This window comes from Schistocerca cancellata, chromosome 3 (assembly GCF_023864275.1).
Source record: "Schistocerca cancellata isolate TAMUIC-IGC-003103 chromosome 3, iqSchCanc2.1, whole genome shotgun sequence".
Lineage (NCBI taxonomy): Eukaryota > Metazoa > Arthropoda > Insecta > Orthoptera > Acrididae > Schistocerca > Schistocerca cancellata.
The window spans coordinates 319,349,233-319,366,435 of NC_064628.1; the positions used below are offsets into that span (position 1 = coordinate 319,349,233).

The 17,203-nt window shown below is 43.1% G+C and overlaps 1 protein-coding gene across 1 annotated transcript in view; it reads left to right on the forward strand.

Moving 5' to 3' along the window:
• Positions 1 to 17,203, forward strand: part of LOC126175012 (ATP-binding cassette sub-family G member 1) — a 466,189-nt gene that overhangs the window by 130,515 nt on the left and 318,471 nt on the right. The window contains exon 3 of the mRNA XM_049921499.1: positions 5,510 to 5,630. Coding sequence (XP_049777456.1) covers positions 5,510 to 5,630 — 121 coding nt within the window. The remainder of the gene's footprint in view (positions 1 to 5,509; positions 5,631 to 17,203) is intronic.

Below are 17,203 nucleotides of genomic sequence, written 5' to 3' on the forward strand. Positions count from 1 at the left end.
CCATTATACTGTAGATTTCTAAAAGAGATGGTAAATCCGCTGCGTTGAAGTCTTATGCGATGAACTAGACAGGAAGGTCAAAAAATTGAGGTCATCTGATGCTGAAGAGCTATGGAATAATTCACAGACATGTTAGATTGCAATATCTGCAAAAACACTACAAAATCTTGTCTCTAGAATGCCAATAGTTTGTGCAGCTATTCTGAGGGCAAAGGCTTGGAAACTTTGAAGAGGCTAAAATCTAAATCACATTACCTTGTTCTTAATGACAGACAGAGAAAATATTTGTGTTGTTCCTCCGTTTTGGTTTTTTTTTTTTTTTTACACGAAATCTCAGCCAAAACAGGATTACAAATCACATACGACAAAACGCAGTACAATGGACACAAAATCCATAGACAAAGGCATACAGACTTACGTCGAACCGTTGCAACAAAAGAAGTATTTTCGTCAGTGCCAGATTAAGACACTATAGTACAGTAGACTTACTAGAGCCTTTGTACGTCTCAGAAACAATAGTAATAAAGGGAACAACAAAAAACAAAGAGATGGAAAAACAAGAAAGGAAAGTACGTAGAAAGATTTACTTACCTGTTCAGAGAGAGAGAGAGGATCTTGATAAAGAGACCTACAAAAAATTGTACGAACAGGTACAGACGATTATAAAGAAAATCAGGAAAATACGGGCAAAGTTCTACAGACAAATACATAAGATGAATGAAAACAGACTGGCCAAGAAGATTTTTAACATAGTGACGATTAATACCGTCAAAACCAACTGGGCAAAGGAAACCATGGAAGTCTTCAAGAAACTAAACATCTCCACAGAAGATACGACAGAAAAGAAAAAAATAGAGAGAAAAAATCAGAGAAAGAGCATATACCCGAAAAGAACAGAAAAGAAGTGGACAGAAGAGGGGAAGAAGAAGCACAATGAGTACATGAGATGTTTCTGCAGTGAAAAAAGAAAATGCCAAAAAATTGATTGTTTAGCGCTCTTCTTAAGGGGGAACGACTTTTGTGTGTGTGTGTGTGTGTGTGTGTGTGTGTGTGTGTGTGTATGTGCGCGCATGCGCGGGAGTCGAGGAGACAGCATGTAGGCTCCAAGGAAGTAGTTACACGTGATACTATCGTACAAGTTTATTGATAATTATCCCTGATAACATCGCATAAATGTTGTACATGAGTTTTCATTCGCCCACAGTGTGAGTTGTGACTTATGACATTAGTACATGCCTTGCAAAGAAAAATTTGTCTCATCTATATACAGAACAACTTCAGGAACTTCCTTAGCATACGGGCTCAAATCATCTAGTCCTAGGACCTGTACTCCGGCAGGACGGACAGGATGAAGCAACTACCAAGCAACACCCTCTTCGCTACATGGTAAACATAGAACACCGTGGCAGTTGTTCGTGTACTTGTCTCGGGTTTGTTTTCAAAGCATAACAGCACGTCTTCCTCAGAGCTTAGGTGTACGCGCCGTCCATGGCCTTACTGCATTAGGCCTATTTCCACGAATGTGTCGGTATTGCAAAATCGAACGTGGATTGCAGTAAACGTGCCACGATGCGGACATTTGGGGTACTTTCGTTGACCTCTTTGACCATTACCTTCAGCTGCACTGTAAACATGTTTCACAGTTCTCTGCGTGTCAAGTTCAAATGGTTAAAAAACATGGCTCTGAGCACTATGAGACTAAACATCTGTGGTCATCAGTCCCCTAGAACTTAGAACTACTTAAACCTAACTAACCTAAGGACATCACACACATCCATGCCCGAGGCAGGATTCGAACCTGCAACCGTAGCAGTCGCGCGGTTCCGGACTGAGCGCCTAGAACCGCTAGACCACCGCGACCGGCGCCTCAAATGGTTCAAATGGCTCTAAGCACTATGGGACGTAACATCTGGGGTCATCAGTCCCCTAGACTTAGAACTACTTAAACCTAACTAACCTAAGAACATCACATACATCCATGCCCGAGGCAGGATTCGAACCTGCGATCGTAGCAGCAGCGCGGTTCCGGACTGAAGTGCCTAGAACCGCTCGTCCACAGCAGCCGGCACGTGTCTAGTGTTCCATGTTATGTACTGCGACAGTCAAGGAGGCTTTACAGCGGTACAGTTTGTTTACTGGCTCAACGTAGACGTCAGAACGTCACAACACTACGTACCTCAAATCAACTTTGGTCTAACGAGACATGGACGGACATACGCCTCCTTAGTACTCACCCAGTAGGCCTTTCCGACAACTGCTTGCTTAACGAGATATATTGGTTGTTGGCTCCGTCAAAATGGACAGTGAATTTTCGAACAGATCTTATATACAGGGTGTCCCATTTATCTTGACCACCGCAAATAACATTTTGTCCATATCCAAACAAAAACAAAAGTATCAGACTTTGTTGTTTAGCTTGCAGGGGTAAAATAACCAGCGTGATTATCTTCCTGTATCTATATTCGTTACGAAGATGTGAGCAGTAGAATGTATTTTTTAAATAGCTCCCTTGACATTTTCGGTAATCCACTTACTCTCTTAAATAGCTATTCATAAATGTATCGCCGGCCGCGGTGGTATTGCGGTTCTAGGCGCTCAGTCCGGAACCGCGCGACTGCTACGGTCGCAGGTTCGAATCCTGCCTCGGGCATGGATGTGTGTGATGTCCTTAGGTTAGTTAGCTTTAAGTAGTTCTAAGTTTCAGGGAACTGATGGCCATAGATGTTTAGTCCCATAGTGCTCAGAGCCATTTGAACCATAAATGTATCACAGTTTATCACTCATGTAAACATGACTCACTAAATATTTAACACAAAACTGACTGACTCTCCTATAGTAAGACATAGTGCAGGTACCAGAAATAACGTAACTCGTCCACTTGCTGGAGTTAATAGTAAACAAATGGACTGTTCCATTCACATACATTTTCCATAAACGACCTCTCTTCGTTGGTACTCCCATAAATCTTTAGCTGGAGATTATTGACTGAATGATAGGTATGCAGTTTTCGTGTGTTTCTATTTGTTTGCTGTCAACCCTAGTAACTGGACGAGTTAAGTTATTCCGGGTACCTGCACTATATCTTACTATAGAAGAGTCAGTCAGTTTTGTATTAAGTTCTTGATAAAGTGATGTTAAGCGAATGGTACACTGTATAACATACAGTATATTTAAAAGCTGGATAAGTGACTGAATATTTGCTTTTTCTATCTGCCGGCATACGACACTCAAGCGTGCCCTTGAATTTGCAAGTTGTAATGAAATTATATTTGAAACAAATCACGAACTTGTAGGTTTCGAACTTCGCCAAAATAAAATGAGCGTTAACCGTCTCAATCAGTTAATTTCGCGGCGGATAGAAAAACAAATACATTGCACAGTACATTGTTCCTCAACAATAAGATTCTTTCTCATATTAATTAAAATATTCTTAAATAATGATTATTAGAATGAAAGATTCAGTTATTACAAATGTTTTTTTTGTTGATTAATCAACAAAAACATTTGTGAATTTCAGCTATGACAGTAGTATCTTTATCTGAAGATCATACGTGTATCTCATATGATTGCTTACCCGCTGAACATCAGCAGAAGAGTAGGAATACTAAAATATTCGTTCACATTATATAGTAGTATTCATAATGCAGCGAGCAAAAGAGGAGGGCGCAAAAATTTTAAATTTCGTGTGTAAAGTGCCTCTGGCTTCTTACGCGAACGCGGACGGTAATAACAAAGATCACAAATCACTAAATTTGGACACAATATACCACAATTGTGATGTGCTTTTGAACAGGTCTTGAAGAGATCGAGTACCTTATAAAAATATAGGACGCTATTTAAATTTTTTTAAAATTGGAAACAGAGGTCAAATCTTATGTGGAATAAGTTATTGAAAACTGAGAAATAAAGTAGCTTATAAAAACATTTGACGCACATTTGATTGATTGCTGGAAATGACGTATAGCAAATGAGGCTAAGCAGCCTATATAATCCAACAGGGAAATATCGCCTAGTACGCCTTAAAGTTATAAGAGGCTAAGTTAAACATTACCCGTCACGTTAGCAGAGAGCGCTAATGCGCTGCTTCGTGGACTCGGGTTGGCGCGCCGGCCGGCGGGTTAACGACGAAGGACGGTGTGTTGGCAAGCCTGGATGTGGTTTTTAGGCGGTTTTCCGCATCCCCCTAGGTGAATACCGGGTTGGTCCCCATGTCCCGCCAGAGTTACACGGCTCGCAGACACCTGCACACTTTCGCAGTATTCCATGGATTACACTAGTCGCAGACAGTTGGGGTGCACTAATTCCATCCCAGGGGGTACAGGGTGGTGGCAGGAAGGGTATCCAACCACCCCTTACTCTAAAATTGCCAAATTCGATTAACCATGCCGACCCTGCGTCCCTGCGGGAACATGGAACAAGCGAAAGAAAGAAAGAAAGAAAGGCTATGTTAAACATTGAAATTCAGATTCTCAGTAGGCCCTTCATTTGCTGTACATGATTTCGAGTATTATTCGAAGTCGCATCAAATGTTTCTGTAATCTACTTTACTTCTTCTTTTAGTCAAATTATTTCACAAAAGCTTAAATAAATTTTCAATTCTTTTTTATTTCAGAATTTTGTTATTTAATTAATACCACACCACTATATTTTTTATGCGTATATTAGCTAGGCCTTGAATGGATGAACTTTCTGACATCTCAAATGGTTCAAATGGCTCTAAGCACTATGGGACTTAACATCTGAGGTCTTCAGTCCCCTAGACTTAGAACTACTTAAACCTAACTAACCTAAGGACATCACACACATCCATGCCCAAGGCAGAATTCGAACCTGCGATCGTAGCGGCCGAGAGATTCCAGACTGAAGCGCCTAGAACCGCTCGGCCACACCGGCCGACCTGACACCTTATTTACAGAAGCTGTTCATCGAATGTTTCAATTTTGTGCCAAACAACTAATTACGTTTTTCTTATTTGCGATGGTTTCTTTCAAGGAATTAGGTCTTCATTTGCAAAACTAGACCTCACGCTGGTGAAACTGATATCCCATACGTCCATTACGCACGCTTCGTTTGGTTATGAAAATTCGGGCAGAAATTCGCAGTGTAACATGTCGGGATTCTTGTTTTCGATCCGCTTGAGCATTAGGCTATAACTTCGTATCGAAGAGAGATACGAGAAAGACAACCAAGGTGGTTATGGGGCTGATCGACGTGTGGGTTGATATGACTGTTTATTCTGCTTCTAGAGAAAAAGTTATTTTTGGTGGTCAAGATAAACGGGAGACGTACTGGGAATGAAATATTTCCGATGACATACATGTTTCAGTCCGTAAAGTACATTCGAGATTTAAGGACTTTTATCGCCGTAGTCCACATAACAGTGACGGGGAAGGCACCGAAGTCCACGTCCAAGTCTAGAGCCTAATGGACACGTCTTACTTGCCTTATTTCACCCGCCAAGTGCAAAGCAAGACGTTAAGAAGTCACACAACGGGCATTTCTGTTTCAGAGCCGAGTAAAACCATCTTGCACGGGCTGAGCGGCACCTTCAAGTCTGGCCGGCTGACAGCGATCCTGGGCCCGTCCGGCGCGGGCAAGAGCAGCCTGCTGGACGTCCTCTCCGGCTGCAGGTGAGCGCTCTGCGGCCGGCGACGAGAACGCGCTAACGAGGACACGCGCCTCGCCGCTTTCTGCACTTGGAGCTGCACCACTCTCTTACGTCACACGTACTTCATACCCGCAAACACCTGCTTCTCCGCCAAGCATGGCGTGCCTTTCACATACTCCCCAGATTTTCTCTTCAGACATTTTCAGTGAACTAACGGCAACTACATTAGAGCTGAGCATTTCTAGCTTTCGTACCGCAGCGGGAAGAACGGCAGCAAAGACTGACAGGAACGCTATGCCACACTGCCGTCCTAGAAAGGCCATCAATTAGATGGAGGGGCGTTAGGACTGAACCATCAATTAGGACGGTTCACAAACAACAACTCAAGTACACATGTTATTCCAAAGCGTTATCGTGGAAGTAGGGGCCAGAAGGTGCTGGTGAAAAAACACACACTGCTAAAGATGCCTTTTTATTTTAACTTTCTCAATAATAAATTTTTAAGTCTGGCATTTTTTTAAAAAACAATTTCAAAAGCAATTTCCAATAGCTGACAAATTTCCTTTATGAAAAGGAGATTGCAAGGTATGACGTAAACAACTTCCCAATAATAAGATTTTAAACTTATCATATACATACATAAGAGAACAATTCCTTTAAAAAACCCTTTAAGTAGCTAGTTTGTACTAAAGTTAAAATAGTTGTCTCTTGCCAATTAAATAACTTATATTACATCTGTCAGTTGTTACAAGATAAATGTGAATAATCCAGCACACTAACCTTCTCATTAAAGGCAGTTCCCAACAAAATTATCCTGAGCTCGGTGAGGGAGTGACACGTCAAAAGGGGCCCAGATCACAATAGTCGGAATAGTTATTGGTGGTCTACAGGGCCACAGTAGATCAGCCCCAAAACTTGCATTACAAGCCACCATCTCCCCGAGTTACCCAAAACAAAAAGATGTAGCAATGGCGGTGCCTGTACAGACTCTGAACCACAGAGGCACAATACCGACCCTAAATCACCCAATCAAGGTGTGTGAATGAAGCGGCCCGACCAAGAAGCAATTACCACATTCCTGCGGACAGGCAAACGAAAACTGTGGTGGGAAGACCCCCAACAAAACCACTGGTGAAGAAACTCATACACTTCACTAGAACTTGAGAAACCCTTATATATATATAAAAACAGTACTCAACTTTCCACACTCCACCACAGCGCCGGGAACACGTTGCACTTTCTTATGCTCGTCAGAGCCAACCGCTGCCAGTGGTTTCAATGGCCGATAAGAAGACGGTCCCACGCGCTGATCTCCTGCACCACGGCTTCTAAGCTTCATAAGCCACGTACATGCGGTTAAGGCACCACCTCTCTCGGTCACCGCCCAGTACATACCCCTCGATCGTCTCGCGACCGTACACTTGTTCCACCTCCCGCCAGAGGGCGGTAGCGATCCAAACAGCGCGCCAAACCGAAAGCGCCATCACAAACACTAGACACGAAGCGAAAGCACTCCGCCTGGCGCGCATTTCGAAGAGCCGGACACAACTACGGCTCAAGGACATCAGCAGAAGAAACAAAAAAATCAGTGGTGAGCTTCCGGGTGTTCAACTGATTTGTCGTTCCATTTCATTCACAACCCTTTGACGACCGACCCAATCGTCTTCTTCAAGTGCTGCGAGTTCTGCCGTTTCGTGTAGCCGCTGCCGGGTCTCCAACCAGACAACCAGAGGAGGCGAAGGACATTATGCTTTAACGTCCAGTCGACAATGAGGTCATTAGACACGGAACACAAACTGTGATTAGGGAAGGAGGGGGAAGAGAAGCAGCCATGCCTTTCAAAGGAACCATCCCAGCATTTGGCTTAAACGATTTAGGGAAATCACGGAAAACCTAAATCAGGATGGCCGGACGTGGATTTAACCCGTCGTCCTCTCGAAAGCGAAACCAGTGTACCAATCAATGCGCAACCCCTCTCCGTGACTGCAACCGGACTATAAAATATTGTTTATCTCGCGCTGCAGTATTGGAAAGAGAACCATCACACCGCATCGTCACCACCGATTTCCTCGAAATTTGTGGTATATGCAAGGCTTGGCCAGAATTGAATCTGACACAAGTGGCAGCTCCAGAGAGCAAACGTTTAGGAAAAAAAGAAAAAAAGAAAAATAAAGCGCGGTTCGGGGGAGACATCAGCCATTTGTTATTGCACTTAACAGGCAGCGCTCGCCGCGGCGGCAAGACAACAAAACGGTAATCCGAGGGTCGTGAGGTCGATTGCCTATGCGGGAACTTTTGTAATTGCTTACACTTTTAATCTTTACTTTACTTACAGTGCTAATAAACCGAAATAATGTTTAATATATTAATATTTATTAACGTCTTCATAAAAGGCATAAAAAGGAAAGGTAAAAGAAAATTTGGGACTGCAAATATAAAGAGCAGTCAAATGAAAACGACGCAGATGAAAAAAGAGTACGTAAACCGTTCATCGTTTCAAAACTAATCGCCGTAACTGTTAATACATCGATCGCACCGTGACACAAGACTGTCAGTGCCTTCATGGAAAAATGTGGACGGGCTCACATGTTGCCAATATTCGTCCCACTACGCTGCAGAAGTTTCATTCGGAAGCGCTTACATATCCTTCATACAGTCCGATCTCTCCCCATCCGATTTTCATATTTATGGTGCCTTGAAGAAAGATATTCGGGGTCGTCAAGTTGCTTCTAACGTAGATGTGCACCTCTGGATACAATCAAGATTCCGTAGACAACCGCATACTTTTTCCAAGAAGGCACTCACCATCTTGTCGCACAGTGGAGTAAATGAGTGAACAGTTAGGGCGATCACTTGAGAAATAATAAACAGTTTGCTTACTTTTTTCCATCTTTCTTGTTTTCATTTGACTGCCCTTTATACACACATCAAAAAAATTTTTGCAACCCCTCGGTTCCGAGAGTTCCGGAACCTGCACAGAAAATTCGAGTAGAGGTCAACATAAAAATTATTTCCGCCCTTTTTATTGCTCATGAAAACCACACATTGCATGTTGTAACAACATACAGCTAGACATTCAGAGGTGGTGGCCCAGATGGCTGTACGCACCGGTACCTCTAATACCCAGTAGCACGTCCTCTTGCATTGATGCATGCCGGTATTCGTCGTGGCATACTATCCACAAGTTCATCAAGACACTGTTGGTCCAGATTGTCCCACTGTTCAAGAGCGATTCGGCGTAGATCCCTCAGAGTGGTTGGAGGGCCACGTCGTCCAAAAACAGCCCTTTTCGATCTATCCCAGGTTCGATAGGGTTCATGTCTGGAGAACATGCTGGCCACTCTACTCGAGCAATGTCGTTATCATGAAGGAAGTCATTCACAAGATGTGCACGATGGGGGCGCGAATTGTCGTCCATGAAGACGAATGCCTCGCCAATATGCTCCCGATATGGTTGCACTATCGGTCGGAGGATGGCATTCACGTATTGTACAGCCTTTACGGCGCCTTCCGTGACCACCAGCGGCGTACGTCGACCCACACAATGCCACCCTAAAACAGCAGGGAACCTCCACCTTGCTGCAGTGTGTCTAAGGCGTTCAGCCTGACCGGGTTGCCTCCAAATACGTCTCCGACAATTGTCTGGTTCAAGGCATATACCGACACTCGTCGGTGAAGAGAGCCTGATGCCAATCCTGAGCGGCATGTTGTTGGGCCCATCCGTCCCACGCCGCATGGTGTCGTGGTTGCAAAGATGGATCTCGCCATGGACATCGGGAGTGAAGTTGCGCATCATGCAGCCTATTGCGCACAGTTTGAGTCGTAACACGACGTCCTGTGGCTGCACGAAAAGCATTATTCAACATGGTGGCATTGGTGTCAGGGTTCCTCCGAGCCATAATCCGTAGGTAGCGGTCATCCACTGCAGTAGTAGCCCTTGGGCGGCCTGAGCGAGACATGTCATCGACATTTCCTGTCTCTCTGTATCTCCTTCATGTTCGAACAACATCGCTTTGGTTCATTCCGAGACGCCTGGACACTTCCCTTATTGAGAGCCGTTCCTGGCACAAAGTAACAATGCGGGCGCGATAGAACCGCGGTATTGACAGTGGAGACATGGTTGAACTACAGACAACACGAGTTGTGTACCTCCTTCCTGGTGGAATGACTGGAAGTGATCGGCTTTCGGACCCCCTCCGTCTAACAGGCCCTGCTCATGCAGGGTTTTTTACATCTTTTGGCGGGTTTAGTGACATCTCTGAACAGTCAAAGGGACTGTGTCTGTGATGCAACATCCACAGTCAATGTCTATCTGAAGGCGTTCTGAGAACCGGGGTGATGCAAAACATTTTTGATGAGTGTGTCAAAAAATTGCAGTTTCGATGAAATTATTCATCTAGCTGCTTTGATGTTAAATCATGTTCACGTTATAATTTTAGTTGCATTTTCAAGGAAATGCCAAAATTTTGACGAATCTTCGGCATATCCTGCTTTTTGTGTGGTAATGAAACTAGACACACGTGAGAAGCGAAACTGATCACAGCTGTTGGACAGAGATGAACCCACGTCATCGCACGACATCTCCAGTACCTCAGACAGTAGAGACCTCAAGGTGTTAATGGATTACATAGGCAATTATACTACGCCCAGATGGCTAGTCACGATGTAATTCAACGATATATGATTATTTTCTCGTGCCGTCGTGGGAATTTTAACCACAAATCAGCATTAGTTCATTCCCTTTAAGCTGAAACAATGACACTTCAATCTACATGATGGTGCAGGAATAGAAGCATTCATTCTTTTTCAGGAATTATCTCACAGTTTACAAATTCCATATCACAGCGCCAGAATCTGCCCTTCAGGCTGGTAGTGAGCTTAGGCAAAAGAAACAATTTTCGCTCTACCATACAGCCGTGACAGGTATTCAGTAGGCGTCCACACAGTGCAGAGTAGCAGTAATCTTTCGGAAATAAAGTGGCTGTCAGGATGACCTCTTTTCGGGGATATAAAATGTGTGAAATCGCTGTTCCGTGGGCCACTTTGACTACCTTCACAAATACAGAGCTTTAGTGTAGCGCTCATGTTCCTCAATACCTGCTAGACGTGTCACGTAACTTTGTGCAAGTAACGGCGCAGGGGATACCTAAATGCGTATCCGTCCGCAATAGGGAGGCGTCAGACCTGTGGATGGCCATGACGTTCGTGGCTCACTGGTTTCCTACAGCCATGGCATATACTGTATAATGTATTCAATGTGAGGCAGCCAAATTTCAGCAAGAACGAAAGAGATGTAGGTATTATGGTTAGTAGGGGAAGCACGTGCAACACGACGTGAATTTTACGAAATTAAAAGACTGAAAATCGTATCATCGTGCATTCGGTATTCTATTATCGAACTTTAGCAGCATACAAACTGAACACAGTGGATCAGACGCAAAGTGAGCTTTCACCGCAGTGCCAACTCACCTGCAGATTCAACTGTCCTCTTCCTGTTATAATTCGAGAAACATGTTGTAAATCACAAGTATTAAGCACTTCTGCTAGCTCCAGTAATTTCATGTATCGGTCCTTAAATGAATGGTAACAGACGTGCAGATCTTGGTTACGATACACTCATCAGGAACTGAATTAGAGACACCTGCTCAGTACTATGTAGTACTACGTACGCACGGCGATGGGGACGTGCACTGTTTGCTGAAAATCTAAGTTTTACAAAGGGTAAGAACGACAAACATTTTTGTACAAATCATTTTTTGGTTCTCAAATTATTCGCCTCTGAGATTTTTACACCTTTTGCACGTGTTCGAACCAATTACAATTTTTTTTTTCAATCCGATCATAGCACTTGAGGACTAAACAGCTGCTTGAGGAGATGAAAATAACTGTCCACGGATTTTTTTGTATGACCAGAGGGACCAAAAGTAAGAAGTTAGGCTGTAAATCAGGTAAGTACGTGTGACAAGACTTTAATTCTTTTTTTTCTAACATATCGTCATTTTATTTGCTTTTACAGCTGCCAACGATACGATGAAGTATAATGCGACTTTTCAGTTTATTTCCTGACTTCATTAATGATTTGCAAACAAATTGTTGTGTATACCATTCAGCACTAACTGTTCTTCGATCCTGTAAAACAATGGTCGCGGCATGTTCGGTGTAGCCAAAGAAAGAAGACATCATTTTCTTGAAAGTGCGTCGCGAACGATCCACTTTTGTTGTTTTCGGTGCATCTTTGAACACCCGAACGATTGCTTCCCGCTTAGTTTTTACGCCACTTCACGACGGTTTCTTTTGATTAAGACACAAAAACACAGTCGACCCTTCCTGCACCCCCGTGACTCCCAGGAGAGGTGGCGCCGTGGTGAGAGACTGGAATTCGGGATGACGCCGTTTCGCTACGGATTTCCAGATTCAGGTTTCTTCCGTGGATTACCGGAGTCGTTTAAGACAAATGGTGGAATGGCTCCAACAAAAAGAACACAGCTAGTTCCATTCCAATCCTTCCCTTCGTTCCATCTCTAATAACTTCGTCGTCGACGGAGCTTTAAATCGTAAATTCCTTTTCTTTTTTCGACGCGTTCCCACTATTCAATTGACATGACTTCATCCTCAACGGAACGTTAAATTATAATCTTCATTTTCTCCAAACCATTTTCTGTGTATATGCGATGCCCGCTGTTACTCCATTTCCAGCTGTCGTATACTCGTCAGCTGTATTCCAATACATATTGCACATATACTTTGCAAACTGATTCTAGCATCCTACCGATTAAACACTGTCGTTAGCGCCAATTACCATCGATCTAATAGGGTTGACTCGTGTTAGATCTCCATACATACGTACTCTCAAATGTTTCTACACTGAGGAGAAAAGTCGTGGAGTAGAGATATGCTCATATATAGACTGCGGCAGTATCGCATAAACAAGGTATAAAAGAGCAGTGTATTGGCTGAGCTGTCATTTGCACTCAAACAATTCATGTGAAAAGGTTTCCGACATGATTATGGCTGCACGACGAGATTTAGCTGACTGAACACGGAATAGTAGTCGGAACTAGAAGCATGGGACATTTTCATTTCGTAAATCGTTAGGGAATTCAATATTCAGAGATCCAGTGTCAAGAGTATGGCGAGAACACCACATTTCAGGCGTTATCCCTCACCACGGACAACGCAGTGGTCGACGGCCTTCACTTTACAACCATGGACAACGGCGTATGGGTACAGTTATCAGCGCTAACAGACGAATAACCGCAGAAATAATGTGGGGCGTACGACGAAAGTATCCATTTGGACAGCTAGGCGAAAACTAACGAGCCGGCCGGTGTGGCTGTGCGGTTATAGGCGCTTCAGTCTGGAACCCCGCGACCGCTACGGTCGCAGGTTCGAATCCAGCCTCGGGCGTGGATGTGTGTGATGTCTTTAGGTTAGTTAGGTTTAAGTAGTTCTAAGTTCTAGGGGACTGATGACCTCATAAGTTAAGTCCCATAGTGTTCAGAGCCATTTGAACCATTTTGAAAACTAATGTTAATGGGCTATGGCGGCAGATGCCTGACATGAGTGCCTTTACTAACAGTACGATATCCCCTGAAGCGCCTCTCTGGGACCCATGACAATATAGATGGTACCATAGACGAGTGGAAAATAGTATCCTAATCAGATGAGTCCCGATTTCAGTCGGCAAGAGCTGATGGTAGGGTTCGAGTGTGACGCAGACCTCACAAAGCGATGGACTCAAGTCGTAAATATGACACTGTACAAGCTGCTGGTGACTCCATAATGGTTTGATCTGTATTCATATGGAGTGGACTGGATATTCTGGTGCAGTTTAACCGCTCATTGACTGTAAATGGTTATGTTCGGCTGCTTGGAAACCATCTGCAGCCGTGGAGTTAATGCTCACAAACAAGGATGGAATGTTTATGAATGACAGTGCGCCATGTCACCGGTCCGCAGTTGCTCGATATTGGTCTGAGGAACAATCTGGACAGTTCGAACGAATGATATAGCCGCCTAGATCACCCGGCTTGAACTCCGTCGAAGATCTGTTTGACGTAGTGAACAGGTCAGTTCGTGCACAAAATCGTGAACCGGTAACACTTTTGCAATTATGGACGGCTATAGAGGCAACATGGCTCAGTATTTCTGGTAGCGTAACGGGCACGTGACGCTGTAAGGAAGTATACAGGGTGATCAGAAACAGCCAGAAAAGCTTCTAAGGGTGTTGCAGGGTAGTTTGTGCCGAGAAATAACTATTAATAAAATAATTCGAAATGTTAGGCCGTTTCCGAATTGATCAGCACTGAAGGTAACCAAGCAGTCCGGCGCGCCAGAAACAGTGTCAGTTGTTCTAATAGCGTAGACAATAGCGCACTAGTCTGTTCAGCATTTGGCTCGGGTTTCATCCTTGCTACCACCCAATGTCCATTTTTTTATCGCTCTCTTTTTCGGTTTTAGAAAACCAAACGAACAACACTTTTGCCGACACCGTCTCTGGAGGTCCGCTTGAAGTCGCGCGCGCAACTGTCTGATTGGATGATTCCACTGCTAACTAACTCGGGTCAACGTATCACATTTTATTCTTAATAATTATCTCTCAGCACAACCTCCCCTGAACACTCCTACAAGCTTTTCCGACTCTTACTGACTACCCCATATGAACAGAGCCGAGACGACTTAGCACTCACCGCTACACTCTCAAAGAGACGCTTAGGGCAACAATCCATCTATCAAATCATCATGAAAAGAAAATCAAACTCTGTACAAAGAACCAGTTTCTGTGTATGTACTAAGTCCGCTGTTGCTTCAACTCGATAACGATCACTAGTATTCCAGCATACGTTGCACATACATTATGTAACTTATCTCTTCCTTAGGAAAGCTGCAGGTTCCTAGCGTCCTACCGATCATTTGCATACGCAAACAGTTTCACTCTTGACTGCCATATCCCAGTCATCCATAGCAGGTCCGAAACGGCCATAAAACCCTGTGGAGCTTCTTCTAGTTATTACTGAACATTGCGCTTGGCGGTGCGGTATCATTCCAGCGACGATACGGGGCACAAAAAGGGGAATCCACTAGCATAAGGGACGTATCATACTGCGAGAAGAATTTGTTAGGGCACTAAAAGACCTAAGTCGAAACTAGACCCTTGGAATAGACGAAATTCGCTCGAAACTACTGAGATCCTTTGGAGAGCCAGCCATGACAAAACTATTCCACCTGGTGCGCAAGATGTATGAGACAGGCGAAATTCACTTTGCATGCATGAACCATTCCAATTCCATAGAAAGCGTATGCTTCCAAGTGTGAATATTACTGAACTATCAGTTTCATAAATCATAGTTGTAGAACACAGATACGAATTATTTACAGAAGAATGGAAACATTACTTTGGATTCCGGAGAAATGTAGGAAGACGCCGGGCAATAGTGACACCACAATTTCTCTTAGGGGATAGATAAAGGAACGGAAACCCTACGTTTATAGCATTTCCAGACTTAGAGAAAGATGTTGACAATGTTGACTGGAGTACACTCTTTGAAATTCTGAAGGTATCAGGGTAAAATATAGGGAGCGAAAGATGGTTCTCAACTTGTATAAAAACCAAAAGTTGTAAAAGTCGAAGGGCATGACAGGGAAGTAGTGTTTGAGAAAAGAGTGAGACAGGGTTGGAACCTGTACCGGACGTTATTCATTCTGTATATTGGGTAAGCAGTAAAGGAAACCAAAGAAAAATTTTGATAAAGAATTCAAATCCAGAGAGAAAAAAAAACTTTGTGGCTTGCAGATGACTTTGCAATTCTGGAAGAGAGAATGAAGGACTTGGAAGAGTAGGTGAATGGAATGGACAGTGTCTTGAAGGGAAGACGTAAGATGTACAACAACAAAGGCAAAACAAAGGTAATGAAATGTACTCGAATTATAATCACGGAGTGATGTGGGAATTAGACTAACAAATACGACATTAAAAAGAGTAGATGAGTTTTACTGTTTTGGCGGTAAAATAGCAAATGAAAGTCGAAGTAGCGAGGATGTAAAACGTAGATGGATAATGGCAAGGGAAGTGTTTCACAAGTAGAGAAGTATGCTAACGTTGAATGCAAATTTAAGAAAAAAATGGTTCAAATGGCTCTGAGCACTATGGGACTTAACATCTAACTTAGAACTACTTAAGCCTAACTAACCTAAGGACATCACACAACACCCAGTCATCACGGCAAATTTAAGACTTAAGAAGTCTTTTTTGAAGATAATGGTGTGGAGTGTAGCCTTTTAGTAAAGTGAACGTGGACCATATGCAGTTCAGACCCGAGGAGAATAGAAACTTTAAAAATGTTATGTTCCAGAATAATTCTGAAGATCAGATGAGTGGATCACGTAACTAATGAAGAGCTACTGAATATAAATACGGAGAAAACGAATTTATGGCGCAACTTGACTAAAAGAAGGGATCAGTTGGTAGCACATATTCTGAGACATGAAGAAATCATCAATTCAGTTTTGGAGCGAAGTGTGGAGCGTAAAAATTGTACAGGAAGTCCACGAGATGAATGCAATAAACAGCTTCAAATGAATTAAGTCTGCTGGAATTATTCGGGTATGAAGATGGAGTAACGTGGAGAGCTGCATCAAACCAGTCTTCTGAGTGAAGGCCACGACAAAAGTATGCGACTTTGATAAATGACAGATTGTTGTGGCCAGGTGCCTGGCAATTGCAACTGACCCTATCAAATATTAGCAAACTAGTTTCAAGGTTAATAGGTCCTAAACCCCGAAATGCTTCCCAAGACCCTACAGTAGATCAGACAGCCTTTGATACCATGTGGGAACATCTGAATATATCTGGCTGTCATTTTTCCTTACGTTAATAGCCTGCGTAATGCTCGACGACAAGGATTTCGGGTCCTTGCGGTTTCTGAAGTGTCTGAGAAACAATGAAAAGAACACCCCTAGCTGCTTACAGGCGTTGGCATACGGCAACGGGGACAGATGAAAATGTGTGCCCCGACCGGGACTCGAACCCGGGATCTCCTTCTTACATGGCAGACGCTCTATCCTTCTTTTTTTTTTTTTTTTTATCCATCTTTTTTTTATTATTATTTTTTACGTTATTTTTTTTTTTTTTTTTGAATCAAAGACGATACCCCTTTTTTTATGCTTTAGGTACTCAAACCGAACAAAAAATTGTAGAACACAACTGTTTTATTTATTTATTTATTTATTTATTTATTTTTTTTTTTTTTTTTTATGTCAGGCTTACCACCTTTGCTGACATACATGTTGTTGTACTATCGCATAAATAGTGTCTACAAATTCCATATGTTGACAAAAGTGGCTAATTAGAAAATTAATTAATTAAGGAAATAAATAAAACTGAAAATGCTCAAATGAAAGACATGAAGACATTGCGGATAGTACAAATACAAAAGAAACATGCTCCTGTAGCAATGAAATGAAATTCGTGTCGGGGGCGACACCTGCTCACGACCCGACGTTCGATAGAGCAAGAGAGCCATCTATCGACTCGTTCTCCAGACGTTGGTGTAAGACTGGGTCGTCTTCTCGAAATTAACTAAGGGTCCGTAAGTG